Below are 23,739 nucleotides of genomic sequence, written 5' to 3' on the forward strand. Positions count from 1 at the left end.
AGCTCTTGTTTTCCGTTAAGCCCTGCCAGTTTGTGTCTGAGTAGGAATGCGCGCTCCCTGCTGGACGGATTAGATTCCCTTTGATTGCACCCGATTGCACCCAATGAGCCACTCGTGACCGCGCTCAAATCACAGCTCCCCGGCTGCCCAGTCTCATAACATCAGCCTCATCCAACAGGTGTTTGGGACCATCTCCACCACAGGCTTGCAGGGAAACACATGTAGCTTTATCTGATCCAGTAATGTTAGGACTACACAGCAAACTATCACATGTTATTTCTTTGGCTCTGCAGTGTGTGTGATGTGTGATGTGTGCAGGTGCTGTGTTCTCCAGAACAAATACATCTCTGTCAGATTACACATTCCCTGTACGGCTTGAGGACAGCCTCTCTTTGTTAGAGCCCAGGATGCAGTGCCAGCATCAGCAGAGAGAAGAGCTGAGAGCTCCTCCAGACTGAGGACAGTGAATCATTCCTGGGTCTTGCAGTACATGGAAGCTACAGGTACAAGGCTGGAAAAGCTCTGACTGAAGGGCTCAAAATCAACTGTGATCAATGATTTGTAATCCCCACACACAAATATGTTTTCAAGTTAAAGAGCGCCTGAGGAATCATGGAAATCATATGAGACCATTAACTTACATACTGGTTAAAAGAAAACAGGTACTTGAGTATGTCCCTAACCTATGGTGGCCCGCAGGTGCTAATGTGTTTCAACGGCCCAACTTGAAACATGTGCAGTGTTTACTAAAAGCGCTGCACCAACAAAAGCTCAAACCCCAACGGACACGGGGACACCAACATGTGGTGCACACATATGGGACTGGAGTGCTTGTTGACGTTCAGGGATTATGGAGTTGGCCAACTGTCACTGCCACTGTAAATGTACCAAAAGTGTCATTTATTTTTGTCCTATTTTTAACAATGTGATTTCATGATTCCTTCCCATATTATTGCAGATCTGCTGTAAGATAGGTAGCTAACTTAGCTAATAATCATTTCAATTACACTGACAAAACACTTACAATTATGAAACAGGCCAACTGTGCCAACAGTGATAGTTGGCCAACTTCAAATTCCAACTTTGGGGATTTTAGCCTTTGGAGATCATTTACATGCACAAAAACCTATATGCCACACTACAGGAAAGGGAACCCCACAAAGCATAATAGATCATAATAAAAAAGTCTGAAATTAGGGAAAGAGACAGGGAGAACTCACTGCCTCGCCGAGTATATAGCACCCTCTAGTGGCAATGAAATACAATTACATTTCTGCTATTACAAATGTGTTAAACTTGTTATTGGAATGATTGCGTTCTGACACAAACAGGACACATGATAAAATGCATTTGCATAAACGGTATCAAATTTATTTTTCTCCATCATCATACCTCATAATGAATTTTGCTCATAAGAACATTTATGTTTGCATTTAATCAAGAGTTTCCTTTGTAATAAAAATAAACATATTTCATTTTTTTTAAATTGTACTTTTCCGCATATTTCTTTATAGGAATGTCATATTGTAAATACCATACAAATGAGGTCAAATTACAGCAAAAACATAGAAAGCACTTTTGGTCAAAATAACAAAATTCTGATATATTTCTTCTGTTTATTACTCATGGAATCAATTATCATACTCTCCACAGGTCATCCACCTGTTGTGATAATAGCTTAAAGACATCGCATACATTACAGGGTTGATATTTAGTCAGTTAGTGGTACAGTACATAGACAGGTGAAGGCATTCTGTGATATATAACACTTGACAGGTAATGTGTAAAACTTGATATAGTAGTAAAGGAATGGAGGTACCAGAGCAGCGTTTTATTTTCATGGTTGTGTGTCCAAGTCACAGCATCAATCAGAGGTCTGCTCTGCGCTACAGCAGCAGGTCGGTGAGTGTAACATCCTCACGCACAGTTACTGTACTTCTGCACCTGGACCCGGATCTCGTCTCGCACCACTGTGGCGTTTTCTTTCAGCTCGTCCAGCTCCGTGCGCTGCCTCTGCATCCGCTGCTCGTTACTCTTGAACTTTTTCTCCAGTTCTGCAGAGACAGACAGGTGGAAAACCATCAACGGTTAATTACAGCTTCCATGCAGGTCTGTGCTGCTTCCCTATAACAATATCAATCAAGCCGAAACAGTCTCACACACAACCCTGTCGAAGACAATATTACCAAAAAGAATCGGGTAGTTTTCATTTTGATGTACCAGTATGGTATATAGTAACATTTATCTTGCTATCCCAGAAACAAGCCAATAAACTGTGTTTATTTTTGGGTAGGCTTTGTCTTTTTCTTTAACCGGTCTCCAAAAACAATTCACTGATAAACATTGAATGATAAACCTTTATCCAAATCATAAGGAGAGATCATGTCAGCATCATGTCACCTCAGTTAAGCATGCGCTGGCCCCCAGTGTCTTAACGATTGATTTGAATGGTTTGTATTTGATACATTGCCCTGTTATACTGCGTTTTTGAATAAGATTGATGGTTGTTGTAGTGGAGGCGTCGTAATGATGGCATTGAGAGGTGGATTCAGTCTGCTAGGACAACTCTGTGAAATTCCCTGCCGGCCACTGGTAATTTACCCTGTTATTATTTTATATTAATAGTGTTTTAGTTGTTGTCTCGATCTTCAATTGTGCTGTAAAAATGTACATTTTCACTATGTTGGATGAATAAAGGAATTCTGATTCGGAACACTTGCTTTGCCTCCAGACACTCTGTCTCCATAGAGTGCCAGAGTGACGCGTCCTAAAACCCGAAAGTAAACTTCTTCCGGTTCCTTCGTCAAAAACCAATGCAATTTCTCTATAGGATTTTGGAAAATAGCTCGAAATAAGATCTGTGGTTGAGACACATTTAAGAGACGGATCACGTTTTGTTCAGCCGGATAATCTCCACATGTCTACCCTACTTTTATAATTTTCGAATCATAAATCTTATCGATAGATTTATGATTCGATGTGGCACTCTATTCTCTATGTCTTTTATTGCTTTGCTCTCAGGTATTATAAGCACTATATACCTCTGTTATCGGAAAGTTCTAAACAAATGAAGATCTTTTTATTTATCTATTTTTATTTTGGTATCCTAGGTTAGACTGAGGGAATTTACCCTTTTTATTCAAATAAAATGATTTATTTTCACTTACCTCCAGACATTATTTAATCTATAAACTCATCAAAACCTGCAACATATAACTGTATACTCTCAACAAATCATTAAGAGTAGATATTTAATTACACCACCTTAATACGAGGGGATTCCTCATAGGACAAATCACTGTAAACAATGGCCTTTGCCTACTTCCTGTGCGGGCATGTTTAGCTTCCTGTACTCACTCCTGAGTTGCTCTATCCCCTTGGTGGCTTTGTTTAGCAGGTCTTCTGCCTCCTTCTTTATTTCCTTGGCCTTCTGGTTGACGTTGTTCAGACCTCCAACATCTCCAAGAGAGTCCACCTTCATCTGCAGCTCCTGGTACCGCTGCTCTGTGTCGTTCAGGCTCTGCAGACAGTAAGGACATCAGGGCTGCATAATTAATCAGAATTCAACCAAAATAACAATATGGGCTTGTGCAATATTCAAACTGTGTAAATATTCATCTGAATAAGAGATGTTGGTGCTGCATAGATATTTAGTTTGGTTCAGATTCCTTAAAATAAATTCCAAAAGAAAAGCACAAAACAACTGACCCTCTCCAGGGAGGAGGCTTGATGCGTGGCGTTCTTAGCCAGCTCTTTAGCTCTCTTTGCCACCAGCTTGTTCTGCTCCGTCTTGTTCCTCAGAGCCTCCACTTCCATGGAGAGGTTGTTGAGGCGCATCATCACATCCATCTGCTTATCCTCCAGCCGCGTCAGCCTTTCATCCACCTGCAGAGGGATGACAAGACAAAGAATGAAGGGGGAGATGGAGAGATGTGGGAGAATGAAGAGCTCCACAGGCCTTGTGAGGCTCCTGTACCTCAGCTGTAGCGTTCCTGGTGCGGTTCAGGTTGCTGCTGGCCTCCTTCATGGTGGCTCGGGCCTTCTCTATGGCCTTCTCAGACACATCCAGAGCCTGTTTGGTGTTGTTGGCTTTATCCTTCACTCCCTCCGCTAGGCTCCTGCACAGTGACACCAGGAGTTAGTCAGACACAAAATGTTGCACTCCTCAGAAATGAGTGTGTGTCGTAATTGTGGAATTGCATATTATTTTACGTAAATTAAAATACCTATCGAGCATTTCTACACAAAGCCACTGCAAATACAAAAAGACTGAATGAAACCAAACAACACAAACCGTGAGAACTTCTGAGAATAAGATGGCATCTTGTTATGTTCTTTTAGAACACGATATTGGAATAAATTAAACAACTTTTATTTCTAAAAAGATAATTTGCTCTACACAATTGTTAATTCAGTGGTGGGCACACTATGAGAGATGATTTAACAATGACATATTGTTGAACATATTTTCTGATTCTTATGGAGACACCTGCAGCTCCTGAATGTGGTACTGTATGTAAGATTATCATTACATTTTTCAGGGTTTAAGTTTTTGAGAGGTTCTGGACCATCTGGTTAAGGAGTTTGGTCTTAATGCATTATATAATGGTATAAGTTTGTATGGAGATGTTGTGTCCTATAGGTATAAAGCTGATGAAGTCGTTTTTAGTTCTTGTAATCTGTTCCACCAAAGCAACTGGTTCTGTTTTGTTCAGTATCTGCTTGTTTTTTATCTTCATTTTTGTAATCATTCTGAATGGTGTTTGAAACCAGTTTGTTTTTTCGGAGGTTTCGTAAATCAAGCATACAAAGAACAATGGCTTTACGTCCTCTCTTTCTCTGGTCAAAAACATATTTTCCAATATCCAATCACTCCTCCACCTCAGTACCAATATGTACCCCACTCTCCTGTGCATTATAGTGCCTTCAAAAGGAAATAGGAGAGGTTTGAGGATTTACTGAGTGATTTTGTTCTTGTAATTAAGATGACCCTTTATTCATCCACAAGGGCAAAATGAAGAGTTTGCTGAATACACAAAGTACCAATACAGACATGCATAGGAATACAGATTAAAGAAGTGGCTGCCTGTTGTATCAGGCGCCAGGGAACAGATGGTGGTTCAGTGTCTTGCTCAAGGACACCTCTCAAGCTACCAGTCTACCATCTGTTTTTTTTGTTGCTGGTCCAATTCGGACCTGAACCGGCAACCCTTCTGTTCTCAAACCAAGTCCCTACAGACTGAGCTACTGCCGCCCATTGTAGACTCACAGCTGAACCCTGGTCCATAGAAGCCTCTAATTGCAAATGGCTTCATTATTATTAAGCAGTTGCTTTCTATATTTGTGTGGGCAGCCAGTGAATGAACCCTGCTCCTTCAAGCAAATTGGATTATGGGAAATGTTGTTTCAACAGCTTTACTTACTTAGCATCCTTAGCTTTCTGGAGCAGCTCCTTAGCTTCCTTGATGTGCTGCGAGGTTTGGTTGACGATGCCCTCGATGTTGGTGAGGTTGGAGAGGCCGCCCTTGATCTGCTGGACCATCCTGTCCAGAGCTGTCCTGTTGACGGGCAGCGTGATGGACAGCACCTGCAGAGCCACCTTCTCTATGCTCTCCGGGTCAGCACCCTCCTCTGTACACAACAAGAAGGGGAAGAGAGAAAAACAAAAACAAATAAATACTAGAAATAAGATCCTACCGCAGGAGAATTCCAGCTGTAGTTGAACTAAACTAGACTTCTGAGCACAGGTAATCTTTTCCAACTGTACAGAGGTCATATGTTTACATGAAAGATTCTTTCAAGTTTTCCATTGAAGCTCCAAATGTCTGTCATTACATTTTGTTATGTCATCATCAGAAGTTAAATACAGGTGCGAGCCTTCCTTTTGTGTGCGACAAGTTGAACAGTAAACCGCTTTTTGAGTGCTGTTAAAAATTTGTTTTTAAAAGATAAAATGACAACAAATACCGATTGAAGCCAATTATTTGCTTTGATATGAATTTTGGAAATGAATACAACTTTCACTTTTGGAAAGCAAGTTTAAAGAGACACATTTATGTGCAACTTTGCAGAAATACCGGCGAGACGCACAATGAAGAATAATAGTATTTTTTAAAAAGCTGAAGCTTTTATCCAAAGTGACTTAAAGGTGACCTATGCAAAATGCACTTTTGTACGTCTTTTATACATGAATATGTGTACCCGGTGTTCCAGGGAACTCACCAAGTGTCAGAAAACACAACCCTCTCTATTTTCCTCCATACCCAAATCTCCTAAAAAGGGGCTGCAATGGATCTGATACAGACTGATCCAGATTTGAACACTTCTGTGACGTCACAGAAGTGGCGCTACGGCTATTGGGCCAACTCCACCAATCAGGAGGAGACAGCCACGGACATTGCCGTTCGAAAGCGCTGGTAGTACATATGCCAGGCCTGTAGATGGTGCTGTTCTCACAGAATCAGCCCATGCAAAGATAGTGTTAAATTGAGCGAAATGAGGAATGGCTAAAATGCATGATCTGTTTGGTATTTTGAAAAATAAAAAGTATAAATATGCCTTATATAGGTATGGTCCTACACTATATTATTCAAATATGGCATGATTGGTCCACTTTAAATGCAATTCTTAACAGTACACATGCCTACGGGAGCAATTTGGGTTAAGTTACTAACTGAAGGATATTAAGGACTAGAGATGAAATCGCTAACCCCACCATTGATAACCAGCCAACCGTTTGAATGTTGATTTAAGTGATTATGTCAACATTATGTAAGAAGTATCAAACTATTGTGTATAGAGCTAATAACAGCAGTAAAAACACTATGATATACCAGTGAGGAAGTCTCTGATCTTCTTGATGAAATCTTTCAGCTTCTCGTTGTTGTTTTCAAAGTGCTCCTTCTTCTTCTGCGCTTTCTCCAGCGTGTTCATCGCCTGGTTCTTTACATCCTTTGTCAGGGTGGCGATATCCTGGAGCTGGACACAGGAAACAAAGACAAAGAAATGTTATACTTTATATTTTTAAGAGCATGCACTCTCCCTCCCACACTATATGTACGTATCTACCTTTCTGGCGACGCTCTGCAGCTCCTCGTTGGCGCTGTTCAGACTCTCCGTGGTGTTCCTGGTGAGATTCAGAGCTGCGACAGAAGCACTCACCGTCCCGTTGCATCCCTCTCCTCCACATACACGCACGCCCAGATCGTCATGGCAACCTTCACCACATTGACCGTCTGAGCAACTGCCATTAGCGCTTGAATTGCTGTGACCGCCACACACCTGGAAGGAGCAGCAATGCATTATCCTTACATGAAATGCTTCAGTCAGTGAAAGAAAAAATAAAGTTGATAAACATTTTTTAAAAAGAATAAAGAATGTGTGTCTTCCAATAAAATGACCTACAATTGATAGTCAGCAATGATAAAACATTCAAAGTAAAAGAACATATAAAAATAATCTTTTTTCATTGCAAATTAGTCTATAGGTCTATGAATTCAGTTCAAACTATCTGTCTCGTGAATTTCAGCGTTTCTTCATCATAGAGTACTACTACCAATGTAACACAAATACAAACCTTTACTATCTAATTCAGTGTTTTTCGAAGTGGGGGCCCCGATCCCCCGGGGGGCCGCCAGGGGGCGCCAGGGGGGTCACTCAAAGTTTGAGGGAAACAGGATTTTTTTTTTTTTTAAGTTTGATCTTTTATGTTTTTTTTGTAATGTTATTAATAACTGCATATCTATCAAGCTATGTGTCCTTTGATGCCAATCTTTTCATATTTTTTGTTTATGAATCACACGACCGCCCTTCAAGCCCAGAATCGAGCTGCCGCTACTGAGATTGAAAATCTGCTCAGCTTTTGGAGCAAGTGAGAGCTAGTGAATGTTTCGCTCTGCAGCTGGATGAGAGCACGGATGTAGCTAATGTCGCAGAATTGCTTGCATACATCAGATTTATTTCAGAAGACAACTTTGTTGAGGAAATATTATTTTGCAAAGCACTGGAAGGTAGGACCACATGAAGAGACATTTTCCAAGTTTTAGATGAGTACATCATCTCAAACGGACTTGACTGGTCTCGTTGTGTGGGTGTGTGTCCAGATGGGGCAGTGGGGCTATGTTAGGCAAAGAAAGCGGAGTGACAGCTTCGATCAGGCAGAAGGCCCCAAATGTAGTGGCAACGCACTGCATGTTCCATCGCGAGACACTTGTACACATCATTAAAAAAAAAAATTGCAACAGGGGGTCCCCGCCAGAGGATAATGCTATATGGGGGTCCTTGGCATGGCAAAGTTTGGGAACTCCTGATCTAGTTCACCATTGATGAAAGAACAAATATGTTCTGAATAAGTTATTATAAGACAAAACATCCTGCATTATCGTTTTTTTGGAGGAGGATATCTCTCTCAATATTTCCTCTATTCCTAAGACCTTCTTCCAAAAAATAAATGGAAAATGAAATGAACTCGAATGCTTTTACTTGATTCTGCACAATTGAGAAATACTTTACAAAACAACCTTTTTTGTATCTCAGATGATCCACTTCAAGATGAAGGGAGGAAGTAAGTAAGGAAGGAAGTGATGACGCCCCTGACCCCGCCCACCTTGTTGCTGAGGTGCTGGACGCTCTTGTCCAGGTCGTGGGCTTTGTCCTGCAGCTCGTTTAGAGACTTGTTCTGAGCAGCCAGAGCCCGCAGGAACTTGTCTTTGCTGGCGTTCAACAGATCCTCGGTGACAGCCCGGGTCTCTTTGGACTGTTCCACAGGACTGAGGGGACCGGACACCGAGGCGTTGCATTTCTCCTGTGCCTTCACCGACTCATTATAAAACCGCTTCACTTTATCAAACTGATCTGTGAAGACAGGCAAAGGGTTTATGTTTTCATCAGAATTTCTCTCACATTATTTTAACATTTCAGCTTTGTTGACAGTGATTGTACTTGAATTACGATGTGAAAAAAACGATTTCCCAACTTGGGACAAATCAAGTTTATTTCCATCTATCTATCTATCTACATTTTGTAATTGCTCACCACAGAAAATCTGAACATATCTGTTTGTAGTCATGATTTTTGTGTATCACACATGTTTTTATATCTTTGCTTATGCTCTTTTTTCAGGGTTCTTACACCTTTTCCAAAGTCAAATTCAAGCACTTTTCAAGCATTTTCAAGGTGCATTTTCCAGCTTTTCAAGCATCTTACAGCTGTTGTAAATTACATATTTATATACACATACTCAAATGATTATTTCCCTACCTCACATTAAATCAGACACTTTCAGAAAATCTGAACATATCTGTTTGTAGTCATGATTTTTGTGTATCACACATGTTTTTATATGTTTGCTTATGCTTTTGTTTCAGGGTTCTTACACCTTTTCCAAAGTCAAATTCAAGCCCTTTTCAAGCATTTTCAAGGTGCATTTTCCAGCTTTTCAAGCATCTTACAGCTGTTGTAAATTACATATTTATATACACATACTCAAATGATTATTTCCCTACCTCACATTAAATCAGATGTTCTTTATGCTATAAAAAAACAAATGTGTGTTTCGTGATAGCCTTCTACACGAGGATGAAAAATTAAAGAAAAGAAAACTAAGTATAATATTTCAAAATGAGTGACCCATCTGTAAGTAGACTGGGCATCCCATATTACCTGGCTGAGCCAATATAAAACAATCAGCCAAATAACTTTTCAATACATTATTGATTACTATTTTTGAGGTACTTTTAGGTTGGCAGTAAACATAAGTCAGAGGTAAATGGTGTACTTCTACTCCACTACATGTATTTAATACCTTTAGTTACTTCACAGATGTGGATGAATGATGTGAAATATAATCAAGTGTTAAATCAGACTTTAGTTCCACCTGGAGTAAATCCACAAGCTACCCTGCAGTATACAAAGTCATTCAAACTAGCTGCACCTTTAGCAGCTTTGAGAACACTTTCATGATCAATCATTATAAAACATATCATATATATTATTCTGAAATGGACCAATCTGCACAATGACTACTTTTACTGTCGCTACTTTTACTATATTTTGATGAGAATACTTTTCTACTTTTACTTGAGGAACATTTTGAATGCAGGACTTTTACTGTGACAGAGTATTCCTACACTCTGTTACTTCTACTTTTACTAAGTACAAGATCTGAGTACTTCTACTTTCACTACAAGATCTGAGTACTTGTACTTTTACTCAAGTACAATATCTGAGTACTTATTCCACTTCTGGTAGTGAATTGTAGCCACAAAATCACGCAGAGCTGCATAAAAATAGACTCACAATGGTAACAAGTGGAAAATAAGATTTACAAATGTGTACAATGATTTGTAGGTAATTTTGACTACTCAAGACTAGGGGTGCAACAACTAATCGACTTAATCGATTAAAATCGATTACCAAATTAGTTGGCAACTAATTCAGTCGTCGATTCGTTGGTGACGTCATCACATGTGTTCTACACCCCGTTAAGCTCCAACTTTATCGCTCTTTTTATCGGTACAGGAGACATTTAAAACATATGTCATATGTATTATTGCTACATAAACATTATATCGCAGTCTTAGTGTCGCCAACTCAGTTTCTAATATGCAATATGACTACAAAATGCGTCTATAATGTATTTTCGATCTTCCCAATTCAGACAAGAGATCTCTCCCCCGCCTGCATGCGAGGGGGCGGGGCAGTTTACACACACACGCAGGAGATGGCGAAGAGAACGCGCTCCGAGGTGTGGTTAAACTCTAGCCGTCTCGATGTGGACAATGCTCGTTCCAAAAGTGCAATAAAAGTTTATCATATAAGGGCGGTAAAACGGGCAATTTGTCTAAACATTTAGCAAAAGTGCACCACATTCAGACGGAGGAATGCACCGGGTTCGACTGTCTTTCTAGCAGCTCTGTAACCCCGTCCACGAGTAAGGTTTCCACGTCAGGTGTTATGTATGCTAGCAGCAACACACAGAGTTAACTCAGTTATAAAAACATAGGTTAATGATTAGAGGTAACTGAGTTATTTTGTTAAAGTTTCAGCTATTCTGTTTACAGTTCTGTCATCACATTATTTAATATGATTTGTTAAAACATTGTTGTTTCTTTTGATGTGAAATATTATGCATTTAATTAAAATAAAAAGCAATGTTAGTTTTGTTCACAATTTGTTTAGTTAGTTTACCTTATTTCTTGTCAAAAGAACCGTTAATACTATCGTTAAAAGGACCGGATCCATAAGCAGTATCGATATAAGTAGTAATACAGTTAAAACCTTAACGATCTGAATAATCGATTAATCGTTTCATTAATCGATAGATTAATCGATTATCAAATTAGTCGTTTGTTGCAGCCCTACTCAAGACACCTGACAAATACATATTCAAAGGAAGACTGTTCATTCTACAATTACATGGGATTAAAGCAAAATGTAGTTTTAATTGTATAATACTTCAATTTTATATAAAATACAGTTTGTTTTCATCTGTTTTCAAATAAACAAAGTATTGGCTTTCAGAATATTAAACTTGTTTCAGCAAATTCAGATGATAAATACAACTTTGAAGCTTGTGACGGCATAATTACAAGCAGAGAACGGACTAATGTAACATCACAGCAAGCATAACAACAGCCGGTGTTCCTTGTGAGTGTTTCCCCGGTACACAAACGCAAAAATACACAAACACTCGCGAGCTTCCCCCAGACCAGTAATACAAACGAAAATGTGTCTTCGGGTCAATGTGACTGATTTCGATAGAGCAAATCACATTTGGTTTAGGCACGAAACATACTACCGGTAGAAATACATTGCTTTCAAAATCGCTCTGTGTCGAATCAATAGATTATATTTCGTGACTATAACACGAAATGCTGTGAGACTGGGTTGAATTACAAGTGAGTGCTTCATCCTCTGAACACCAGAGGATGGCGACTGTAACTCACATATTAACATAGGTACGCTCCTCTGAAATGATTGTCCCCTGCAATTATTATTATCCCTCAATCGAGTTAGCTATTCAGCTCGCTAACATTAGCTTAAATAAACGTAACATGTAACGTTAGCCTAATCTAAAATGCTCTACTACGGCGTACCTTTCATGTGGCTCGTCAGCGCAGACTCTCGCATCGTTATTTTTGCAAACTTTGTAGGAGGCTACTCGTGGGCTTGACCCTCGTCTTAGCCATGGCTTGTATTTGTCTTCTGCTAGCCAACGCTTGTTGAAACTGCAATCTCCTGGAACACTGTCATCTATCACTCTCATCAGAATGCCCAGGTCACATTTAACACAAACACTTGCAGGTCGCGCGCATAGCGCGGGAAGGCCTGAGCGGAGCTGTTTTATGTAAAAGCGAAGCAATTATTTTTCTTTTAATCTAAAAAGCAAACTATTCAGTCAGACAGGAATTTATTGTAAAAGTAAAGCATTTAGATTTTCAAGCACTTTATCTCAATTTCAAGCACCATTCCCAAAAATCAAGCACTTTCCCAACATTGAAAACACCACGTCAAATTTCAAGCATTTTCAAGGATTTCAAGCACCCGTACGAACCCTGTTGTTTACACTATGGCAGCATATTAGGGCCATTGTACGTAAAAAGAAAATATATGTATCTATAAATTATTTAATTAATTAATGAATTATAGAGAATGATATTCTCTCAAATTATACATTCATTAAATAACAAGAACAAAAATCTAAAATTCTCAAAGATTTAAGTCACAAATTTACAAAAATAAACTTCAAATATTCTGCGTGAAGACAAAGTCATCCACCTCAAACTAATTCTGTAAAATTAAGTTACAACATTAAAAATCTTTTGTGAAGAACCACGTTGGAAGGTTTGATCAACGTCACTTGCTTGATACAGTATTATGCCTGAAGTGGGAGACTTCATCAAATTATTCTTTGAGTTCTATTTTCTCCATACTTTTCTGAATTGAATCTACAAAGAAGTTTTTCCAACCTCCTCTCCCAGCTCGAACATTTTTATATTTTCACCCATAATGGCAAGTGTCATATAAGATTGACTGTAATGTCACACAATGTCAGCATAGCCTCACTGACTTGATTGAGTTTGCTACCTGCAAATCCTGAGGTGAGGTAGTCCTGCAACAGGCTGTGTTTGTGAGCCACGGTGGTGTTGATGTCCCTCAGCTCTCTCTCCAGGCCAGTCAGGGTCTGTCTCAGCGCCCCTTCATCTTCTGTTGTTATATTCAGCTCTCTGGTGACGCCCATCAGGCGCCCGTCGGTCAGGGCGATCTCAGCCCTGGAACACAAACAGCAGGATATTTCAATATAACATCTAGACAGTTACTGGCAGGTGACAAATCATGCCAAATAAACATCCCAGCACTGTGTGACATCATCACCTGAGGTCATCGATGCTCTGTCCAATCAGCTGGTGGATCTTGTCGCTGTCCTCAGAACTGATCAGATCTTTTACTTGCTTCAGCTTCTTCTCCAGCTCTTTGACTCGCGTGTCCCCGACTCCTGAAGTGATTCCGCTTTCCAGGATCTTCTGCGCAGTGTACTGGATGTGCTCCAGGTCTCTTTTGATCTGGCAAATGGCGTCGTCCCACAGCTGGAAGCAGGCGTGACAGCGGACGCACTCAGGGAAGACGCCGGTGAAGCCACGGGCGCATTCATCGCAGTGCTTCCCTGCCGCTCCCTCCCTGCACTCACACTTCCCCGTCAACCTGTCACACTGAGCCATCTCCGAGCCCAGAGGGTGGCAGTTACACTCTGAAGGACAGGAGGGAGGACAAAGTAAACATTATTTTATTTGTATGGCCTCTAAAAAAAGACTGAAGCTACTTCGCCCTTGTTGTGAGGTAGCGTGGAATCATGGGGGTTAGTGGTTAGGTTGCCTTCAGTGTTCACCCATCAGCATGCTTTGAAAATGATGCTCAAAAGTCTCCTCCGCTCAAAATCAAACGGACCCGGTGATTGGAATGCGTAAAAACACAGAATAAAGCCGTTTCATATTTAAAATGTGTGTTTCTCTGATGATGTTTGGCAAAACTGCCACTAATGTTCCCTCAGCATGTTTCTCTGATTAGTTAAGACGTTGGCCTATAATGACAAAATCCATCACCTGGTAAAAATATAGACTTACACAAAAGCGATACAACTGTTAGCTGATTAAAATCATGGATTTCAGGATTTTCAAAAGAGATAGAAACATTTGTGATTATATATCAAAACACAACTCAATAAAAATATATAACGTATGTCTAGTAATTTTAAGATATTCTAATGAGGAAAGTTACATATTATTTATTTATTGGAAAGGTACAGGAAGGGAAGTTTTGGTTTCGGCCATGAAACACCAAACACTGACACACTGATTGTTTTACAGCTTCACTAAATGTTTTCTACTCTAAATAAAAAAACACTCATGAGTCATGACTGTTAGCTTTACAGTACAGTATTCCCATTTTCTGTGCACATGTGGTATTCATCCAGCAGTATCTGTCACATGGTGAGATACCTTGACACTGCACCTGCGGGTCTCCCCAGTGGAACTGCTCACACTCAGTGCACTGTTTCCCTCCGAAGCCTGGACGACAGTGGCACTGCCCTGTGAACTGTTGAAGACAGAGAGAAGAAGACCATTATTTATTCATCCCAGTTTGCATTATCCATTCCCAGGCTTTCAGACCCTCTGCTTGCTCACCATGTTGCAGTGAGCTCTCAGAGAGTGTTGGGGGTCGCAACCGCAGGGCTCACAGCCTCGGTCCTGACCATAGTTCCAGTGGTTGGCGGCGCACTGGTCACAGTTATGGCCCGCCACGTTCTCCCTGCAGGAGCAGGCCCCGCTCTGCCGGTCACAGTGACACTCTCCGTCAGGGCACGCAGACTGCAGCGTGCCAGCAGTCACACAAGTACAGCCTGAGGATGGAAACCAATATTTAATGCCCAGACAGAGAGGAGACAGTTTGTTTGTAAAGATATACTGATACACAAATAATGAAACTTAATTTTCTCTTAAAACTTCGCACACTGCCATTTCAATACTAGGGGGTTTGGTATTGAATCTGGAATGAGTCATAGTAAAAGAAAAATATGCAATACACGCCTAACACTAGGCAACTTAAAGGAATTAAATGTGACATCTGCTATCCTAACTCACGTCTGCAGTCGTGTACCAGAGCGTTGCCAAAGTAACCGTTCTGACAGTGGTCACAGGAGGAGCCGTCGGTGTGGTACAGGCACTTGATGCACTGGCCGGTCCGGGGGTCACATGACCCGGGGTCCTGGGTGTCGATGTTAGCGTTGCACTCGCACGGGAGGCACTGCCCGCCAGGTTGCTCTGGGTTGCCATAGAAACCAGGGGCACACTGGTCACAGCGGGACCCTAAGGGGAGCGATAAAAGGGAGAATATAGCATGACAATTAGCTTCAAGACTTCTGATGTGAGAGGTAAGTAGAGGGTAAGTATTTCATATTTGATTGCAGGATCACCTACAATATATAACTCTAATCAGACCACGGGCGATTCAAAGATTCAAAGGGGTTTCATTGCATATGCATAATAGCTCCATTGTAGATTTGGCAATGAAAATATAAAGTCCTAGGCCGCTCCAACTATGCATCAAAAAAATATGCTTAAGACATAACAAATAATCAAATAGTGCAAGTGAAATGCAGGAAAAAGTAAACTATTACATGCAATATAGCTGAACCATAGTAGAGCAAAAAGTGATTAACAAAAATAAGAACATGTGTGTGTTCAGTGTGCTAGCTTACCAGCGTAGCCCTGTCTGCAGGTGCAGATGATCTGGTTGGAGGTTTGGTCAGCTTCACAGGAGTGCCCGTTGAAGTGACCCGAGCCGGGGTTCCCGGGGCAGGGGCAGGGCCGACAGTGCTCCCCTGAACCCAGCACCGGGTTTCCAAAGAACCCATCCACACAACTGGGACAGACGAGGGAGACAGTCATCATCAGTCTAATATTCAGGGACGGGGGGACAGTCTGACTCAGAGGGACTCTTACCGCCCACACAGGTGTCCTGCTGTGTAGTCCCTGCAGTCCCGACACTCCCCCGTGCGGGGGTCACAGAGGTCAGCGTGGCCGTTGCACTGACAGGGGCTGCAGCTGGGGAAGCCCCACTGGCCCGGCTGGCAGTCTGAGCACTGACGCCCTGTGGCTCCCTGCCTGCACTGGCACTGTCCTGTGGCTGGGTCACATTGGTGGCTCAGAGACCCCTCTGAGTGGCAGTCACAGGCTGGGTCGGACGGCAGGTTCAAAGGGTTAGTCACTGTTTTTCAGAGCACTAAGTGACTAGAAGAAATGCATAGGTTAAGATATATTTTATAAAAAACATAACATGTATACAAACATAAATAGCACATCAGCACACAGAACTAAACATATATATTTATATTTGTATGTATATATATATATATATATATATATATATAATGTGTCTATATCATTAAAACCACAGATCTACAGTTAAGTTCAATGGTTCATACAAATAAGTGATCAAATACATATAAAAAGGCAATACAATACAACTGTGATTGGATGACCCAAACTGTATTGAACAAGCCTGTATTGTGAAGTAGCGTGCTGCCTAGTGGCTCTTCTTTTTATTTGTGTTCAAAAGTTAGGAAAAACTGTCGGTCGCAAAAAGTTGTAGTTAATACATTATTTAAGTTTGGTCTTTGTGGGGTTAATGTATAACCCTAACCCTTTTTTTTTTTTTTACAATTTGAAAAATGTAAATTACATTTGCTGAAAGTGCAGAAGTGTATATAGCAATCAGTTTTTTCAAAGTATAAACTTGAATAAAAAAAACTGCATATAAATGTTTTGACTATTAGAACGTACACCCCACTAGAAGTGTGTCGTGGCGTCTGTCTGGATCTTCTAGTTTTCTACTTTGCTGTGATTGTGATGATGGTCTGGTGTCATTTCTGGTGTGGTTGTGTGAAGCATGTGACAGACGTTGCTGATGATAGATCTGACTCACCAGTGCAGCCGCTCACTCCAAAGCCGTATGTTCCTGGAGAACACTGGTCACAGCGGCGACCCATCACGTTGGGTTTACAGCGACACTGACCCCCCACCCTGTCACACTCCCCACTGAGGGAGCCCTGAGGGTCACACTGACACGCTGCACACAGAAGATACAGAGATCAGCACATGTCATTTATAATGCATCCAAGTATTTATCACTGCATGTTTGTAGTCAGTAAAAAGCAGGAATGATCAATGTCTTGCAATGATGTTTAATTTCCCTTTAAATATGTTAGTGTTTTCGTTTTTAGAATTATCCCCCGTTGATTATTTTTGTGAATTCTGTATTACTTTCAATGTATTTTAATATTTGAATATGCCATATGATGTCCTCTTTGTTTTTCTGTCATGTTTGTATTCATGTTGGAACCTACTTGCAGCAGGTCACCATCGAAAAAGAGGTCAATGATCTCAATGGGTTTTCACCTGAATAAATAAAGGTTTTGAATTGAATTGAATTGTATTTGTTTAATAATTACTTTTTAAATTGCATACGATAAGGCAAGTTTCTTTGTCTTTTTTTATTAATTTAAACATGAGTTTGATTAGTTTGTATTTTCAAACAATGTACACGTATGTACTATACTAAGTTTATACATTTGAAAAAGATTATAAAGATAAAGCAGGAATTCTATTTGTGCCCCAAATGTTAAAATACTTGCAACAGAATTATTGTGGAGGGCAATTTACTCAATCATCAGTTCAACCATGCACCAACAGGTGTCAGCAAATTCCCTCTTATGCCTGCCGGGAAATGTCCCAGAGTCTCTTAATTAACAAGAGAAGTGGTTCAATCCCTTCCTGTATAATACTCACAATGAAATGGTGAAGTAAGTCGGGGATGACTCCTTCTACTTCCATGTGAAAAAACTCTCATCCAAGGGGATGCAATTCGGATAAATAGGACAATATGTCATCTTTTTACACAGAAATGGAAGGAGCGGTTTACATCTTAAGGAAAGATTATAGAGGTTAATATGATGTAGATTTAAGTGGATGTAGAAAAAATGGAAATGTCTGTATTGGGAGCCTAAATGTGACACATGTAAATAATACATAACAATTTCAAAACTAGCACCAATAAAATAAATAAAAAGAAAGCGATCCAGGAATTGCCAACGCATTTGACCCCACATCTTTTAGATGTCTGCATGTTTTGTGTGTTTGTGTCTACTTACACAGAGCCCCATCATGAATGATGGAGGATATGCTGCAGATGAGTTTGGAGCACATCTCGGCCAGGGCGGGCATCGGTGTGATCATGAAAGAATCCAGACACATGTAGTGGATCATCTCCTCCCGCCGCTGCTCCGCCTCCACCTCGTTCCCTTGGAAACCAGGCAGCTCATTGTATTTGGGGATTAGAACCAGCTATTAGAGGAACAAAAAAGATGAAGGTTAAAAAGGAAAGGATTATAATGTAAATATAGAATTGGAGGTACATGTAAAGAGACTGGGATTATGAGCGAGGGGGGGAAGGCTAACAGGAAACACAAAACAACTGTACAAGCCAGAAATTTGTCAAGGTTTTTCTAGAAATGTGCTTTTTATTGACATTAAATGATAGTGAATAAAGGGGATTGCTCACCGAGTCTATGAGAATGAAGGCAGTGAGGTGTCTGTGCGTGACCCCGTGGCGCTGGAACCGGATGGAAACCACGTAGCGATTACTGGGCTCGAAACAGAACGGCCGGGGCATCTGGATGTATCTGAAAAACATGATGCATATAAAATAGTGAAATATATACATGTGTCGAAGTAAAATATATCCAAGGGGCTTCTGAAGTGACACTTGTATGAGGGTCTGAAGAAAAAGCGGGAGACATGTTTTTAGTTTGAGAGTTAGAAAAATGTCGTTCTTTCTTATTGATGTGTGGAACATTTTAATTGTGTTTTTTAACGTTTAAAATGTTTCTTTTGCTGTTTATTCAACTTCCCATCTTGTCCTGGGTTTTTTCAACTTTTCAATGTAAACTTAATCAGATGGATTTTTTTTCACTCCTTTTGTTGCATCCTTTCTTGGGTTTGTTTATTTATTTATTTAAAAAAATGTTATGAGCTTTTCCATTTCTTCTTTTATTTTTTCAACTTTTCCATTTGTCCTTGGGTTTATTTGACTTTTTGTTGACTCTTCTTGTGTTTGTGGAAATTCTCAATTCATTTTTGTGTTTTTTGAACTTTTCCATTTGTTCTTGGGTTTGTGGAGCTTTTTACAATATATTTTAAGTCTATGGGAAAGTCCATCTAACTGTTGGCAAAACGTATTTTTAGGAATAATTTGAAATATTTTTTCTGACAATAATTTTTTTTTTTGATAAACAATGAAATTGCTAAACATTAGAACCAACTTGTTATATTTACGCTAAGAACTCGTAATGGGAAATAGGTAAACAAAGGTAATATTGCAATTACATTTAAACCAAACAGACAAAGTACGGTATCTTTTGAGACTAGGTTTTGGTGGAAGGTTATTTCCTACTTCTATCTCGGACTTGTTGTCTATTTCTCAAGTGCCCAGTGTACTCCAGAGGAAACTGGATCCCCCCTCTACCTGCGTTTGACTCCGGCCCCTCTGTCTGTGTTTTGGGCTCACTCGGCTAATTGGTTTTGGCTGATGGACCAACCACAGGAGAGAACGAAAGACCAGCTACGGTCCGCTGAGACAGCCAGATCCGGGCGGGCCTGACCTCTCAGTTCCAGATCAGTTCAGACTCTGAAAGGCTTTTCAGCACATAACAGAGGCCCTCACCGTTTTTATCTTATATCCCACTAACCAAGAATATCAAGAGTAATCAACACTGAACCGCAGTTATTGGTCTCATGTGCAGTACGATTTTAATACTAGCAGATCATCGTGAGGTTAATATGGCGCTGTAATGATTTAAGGCTTTTAATGATCTTCGTGCCAAAGTAGGTACTTTGAACAAGTGTAGTGTTATTTCTCTCCTGCGACACAGATACATGTTTTTTTGCTTGTTTCCGCCGGATCATTTGATTTATTGATTGCTGGCCACAATCGTTTTTTAACCAGCATTAGATGATAAATTCCAAAACCTAGACCTTTGACAAAACATATGAAAAAACCATTGGTGGAAAGTGGAAACTGACAAAGTACATATACTCCAAGTACTTTACGTGAGCTTTTTCACATCATGCTAGTTTATACTTTTACTCCACTTTATTTTGTGAGCAAATGTTGTACTTTTATATTAACAAAATGTATTTTACAGATTGAGATAGAACTAGTTATTAATACAAAATAAAAATAACCTAATACATTTTCATATATTATTATAGGTTAAAGGTGGGGTATGTAATTCACTTCAGAAACACTTTTTGTTATATTCCATGGAATGCTCTTAACATCCCGATAGCAATGAATATATTAAATGCTTTGACAAAAAATACATAAAGAAATGTAATCTGTGGAAGCCGTAGTACTGTAAAAAGCACGACCAATCACCTGAGCCGGCCCGGCTAAAATAACTGGATGGCCTACCTGCCTGTCAGCCTTCCATCTGTGCACAAACTTATCTCGTGCCTTCATTGGTCATGTGCGCGTTCGTGTGTGTTGGAGGAGGGGCTCTGTAAGGAAGTCTGAAGGAAGAGGCAGATTTTTTTCGGCTGCGTACTTTCAAATTCTAGCGCACTCGAGCTGGTTTCTCCATTCTTACCTACCCTACCTTTAAGCTTTTCATTAGTATATAAAGTAATTCAACTCAAGTCTAATTTAGGAGTGATGAACACATTCATGAATCAAAAATTATGATACAATTATTAAAAAGATATGGTGCTTAAATGGACCATTCTTCCTAATTAGTACATTTACTTTTGGTACTAATAAATAAATAATTGTATTTTTGATTATACTTTTGTAATTTTACAATTTTGAACACAGGACTTTTATTTGTAACTGAGTATTTTGACACGGTAGATTTGCTACTTCTTACTTAAGTAAATAGTCTTCTTCAACTTGTGCAAAATTCAAAGAACCAAAATAGAAGACGTCACAAAAAACGTTTTTAGTCAATTTAGTCAAAACCTTGTGCGATGACCAACTGTGTGTACTTGTTCTGTTACACTTCCTACCGCCAGAAATATAACAACTAACCATTCTTCTTTCATGTACAGTATAATGCCAATAGTGAACAGTCCCTCACAAACCCATTAAGGGTTCTTCTTAACACGGGATAAGTCTTTCCAATTGCAAAATGGACATCAATTTTTCAAACCCTGCTGAAGACTTTTTCAACAAATAAAACAAAAACATCAAAAATACATAACATAACCTTGCTTTAAAGATGTACGGAAATTAAATGTATGTATTGGATGTATGTGGTTGATCCAGACTGGATTGTTTTCTGCTTCTCTCCAACAAGTTTTCTTTTTTTCCTACTCTACACTTCTGTAAACAAAGCTGCTGGCTTCCTTTCATATCACTGTAGCGGATTCTACACAGCTTTCAGGTATGTGTGCGCTCTTATCAGGGAATCAATAGAAAAACGTACCTCAGGCTACAGTGAAACAACAATACAAATACATGCCTAAACTCATGGAGAGCATACAGGCCAGGGCAGGTTCAAGGGACAACAATTTAACAATGCAAATCTTCCTGAGCAATACAATATCAGCTATCGACACCGTGTGACTTCAATCAACACACTGGCTATAATTGCACCTTACACATCAAAAAAGTGTATAATAGATTTGAGTTTTCAAATGAGTTTTATCTTAGGTTTGACTTTCAAATGCTCCAGTTTTTGCATTTGCTAGTTTCAGCTTTTCAAAAAGGTGAGATTTTTTGTCCCATGGATAATGCCACAGTATGTTATCTTTGTTTATTTGATTCAACTAATTCAATATTGATACAGATAATTGATAGTAAGTAAAAGTTTAAGCATATACATCCGAAGCAACATATTCATGGGAACACAGGTATAGCCATAATGTTAAAATCTTTTAATTTCTTCCTACTCTTATCCCAAACTCTGAAGAAAACATCAATTTCACCTCAACCCCAGTTGTTAAGATTTAACCTGCAACAGTATTTATCTACTTCTTGTCACTTAACTCAAAAAGAGTAGACTGCGTGTGAAAAACAACAACAGGATTTAATGTGACAAAATAAAGACATAGCTCTATCTCCTGTAATGTCAAGTCTGTCCATTTCTGTGTTTCAATGTCATGAGAGTTAAACAAAATGTATGCTGTAAAAGTGTTGGTACCTGTTGCGGTGTGGCAGAGTGACTGTGTAGAGCTGTTCAGTTGGAAGGAGATTTCCACACCGGAGACTGGACGGCAGCAGCACAGAGGTAACACTAACTATAGCCTCCCAGTCCTCTGTGGACTACACACATACACACACACAAAACTTCATTAATAAGAAAAAAAAGTGTTTTACATCAATCTTGTGGCTCGTGGTCCGCTCCACACACCTCAGGCTCGTAGCGGATCATGACGTCGTACTCCATGGCGTAGGGGATGTTGTCGATATTGAAGACCAGGCCCGCACCGTCTTTGACGCGGGCGAAACCAGGACCGGTCCACGTCACCATGTGGCTGGGGGTGTGCTCTCTGTGGACGCTCCTCACATCCGGCTGAGACAGAGACATTACACACTGAATGATTTAACCTTTTACAACTATTACTACAACTTCTACTTTATATTGTACATATGTATATACAGTAAGTGGATGGATTCTCATGTGTTCATTTAAGGCTGGAGATAAATTATTACATTTCACTAACTCTACATAGAGAACAGCGTACATATCCGATCAGCTGAATAATAATTTGTATGATCTCAAGCTACCTGAAGAATTGGGCAATGACTAACCATTGCTTATTGATTGAAGTTTCAGGACACACACCAACATACAGTATGCATATCTCTTTTTCAGCTTGACTAGTTTGAAATGACAAAGTGAACTTGATAACAAAGCCTTTAATTAGGCTAGTTACCCTCAAATAGTCAAATGGTGCATGTAGCAAATGACAACAAACCTATACAACTGTTGGTTTTAAAATTGTTGTGATGTACTTGTAAAAACACTAGTTATTTCGTCTTTTGACAAACTAAAAAGGAAATCAGTAATTCAAAGAATGTATCATACCGTTTGCTGAAGCTGGCGGATTCGTCTCAGTGCCGAGCGGTGCTGCTGCGAGTTGGTGATGCGACGGTGGCGACGGTGCCTCCTCAGTTGGTTACTGAGGTGCTGAACACAATCAGTCTCTGCCTGAGGACGCACTTTACCCTGAGGAGAGGAGATGAGAGGAGAGAAGATGAGAGGAGAGGAGAGGAGGATTCATGAGGGTTTGTGTCGATCATAGATATCACTTCATAGCAACCCTTCTCACAACATACAGGGGCTCATCCTATCCAAGTTTTTCCTGTTCCAAAAGTGAAAATTACAAGTCCCGAAGTGTCCCACTGTGCTGAAATTCCCGGAGCGTGACAGAGAAAAACATAGACAGTGAGTCTGTGTTGTATAATAATTAGTTGTGACAGGTTGGTATCTGTGCCACAGTCTGTCGTTTTTATGGGTCACTTCAGCTGTGGAGTTGAAATGCTGTACAGAAACGCAGGACTTTGACTGTATTCTGCATGTTCTGTCAGCATGTGCACTCTATTTCCATCCAGCATCAGTTTGAACAAGCCATGCCCCCCCCCCCCCTAAAGACAACAGCCCACAATGTCAAAGACATATCTCCT

General features: G+C 40.0%; 1 protein-coding gene across 4 annotated transcripts in view; it reads right to left on the reverse strand.

Annotated features, from left to right (window-relative positions):
• Window positions 1–1,340: 1,340 nt before the first annotated feature.
• Window positions 1,341–23,739, reverse strand: part of lamb2l (laminin, beta 2-like) — an 82,915-nt gene continuing 60,516 nt past the window's right edge. For all 4 annotated transcript variants that reach the window (XM_079678959.1, XM_079678960.1, XM_079678962.1 and 1 more), the window contains 21 exons: window positions 23,141–23,281; window positions 22,463–22,624; window positions 22,253–22,374; window positions 18,616–18,736; window positions 18,206–18,398; window positions 16,981–17,124; window positions 15,999–16,230; window positions 15,755–15,918; window positions 15,138–15,362; window positions 14,682–14,896; window positions 14,496–14,592; window positions 13,375–13,747; window positions 13,087–13,271; window positions 8,606–8,853; window positions 7,069–7,281; window positions 6,834–6,978; window positions 5,424–5,631; window positions 3,977–4,118; window positions 3,709–3,885; window positions 3,358–3,520; window positions 1,341–2,054 (listed from right to left, as the gene is read on the reverse strand). In XM_079678959.1, coding sequence (XP_079535085.1) covers window positions 1,918–2,054; window positions 3,358–3,520; window positions 3,709–3,885; window positions 3,977–4,118; window positions 5,424–5,631; window positions 6,834–6,978; window positions 7,069–7,281; window positions 8,606–8,853; window positions 13,087–13,271; window positions 13,375–13,747; window positions 14,496–14,592; window positions 14,682–14,896; window positions 15,138–15,362; window positions 15,755–15,918; window positions 15,999–16,230; window positions 16,981–17,124; window positions 18,206–18,398; window positions 18,616–18,736; window positions 22,253–22,374; window positions 22,463–22,624; window positions 23,141–23,281 — 3,807 coding nt within the window. In that variant the 3' untranslated portion in view covers window positions 1,341–1,917. The remainder of the gene's footprint in view (window positions 2,055–3,357; window positions 3,521–3,708; window positions 3,886–3,976; window positions 4,119–5,423; window positions 5,632–6,833; window positions 6,979–7,068; window positions 7,282–8,605; window positions 8,854–13,086; window positions 13,272–13,374; window positions 13,748–14,495; window positions 14,593–14,681; window positions 14,897–15,137; window positions 15,363–15,754; window positions 15,919–15,998; window positions 16,231–16,980; window positions 17,125–18,205; window positions 18,399–18,615; window positions 18,737–22,252; window positions 22,375–22,462; window positions 22,625–23,140; window positions 23,282–23,739) is intronic.

This window comes from Notothenia rossii (assembly GCF_949606895.1).
Source record: "Notothenia rossii genome assembly, chromosome: 4".
Lineage (NCBI taxonomy): Eukaryota > Metazoa > Chordata > Actinopteri > Perciformes > Nototheniidae > Notothenia > Notothenia rossii.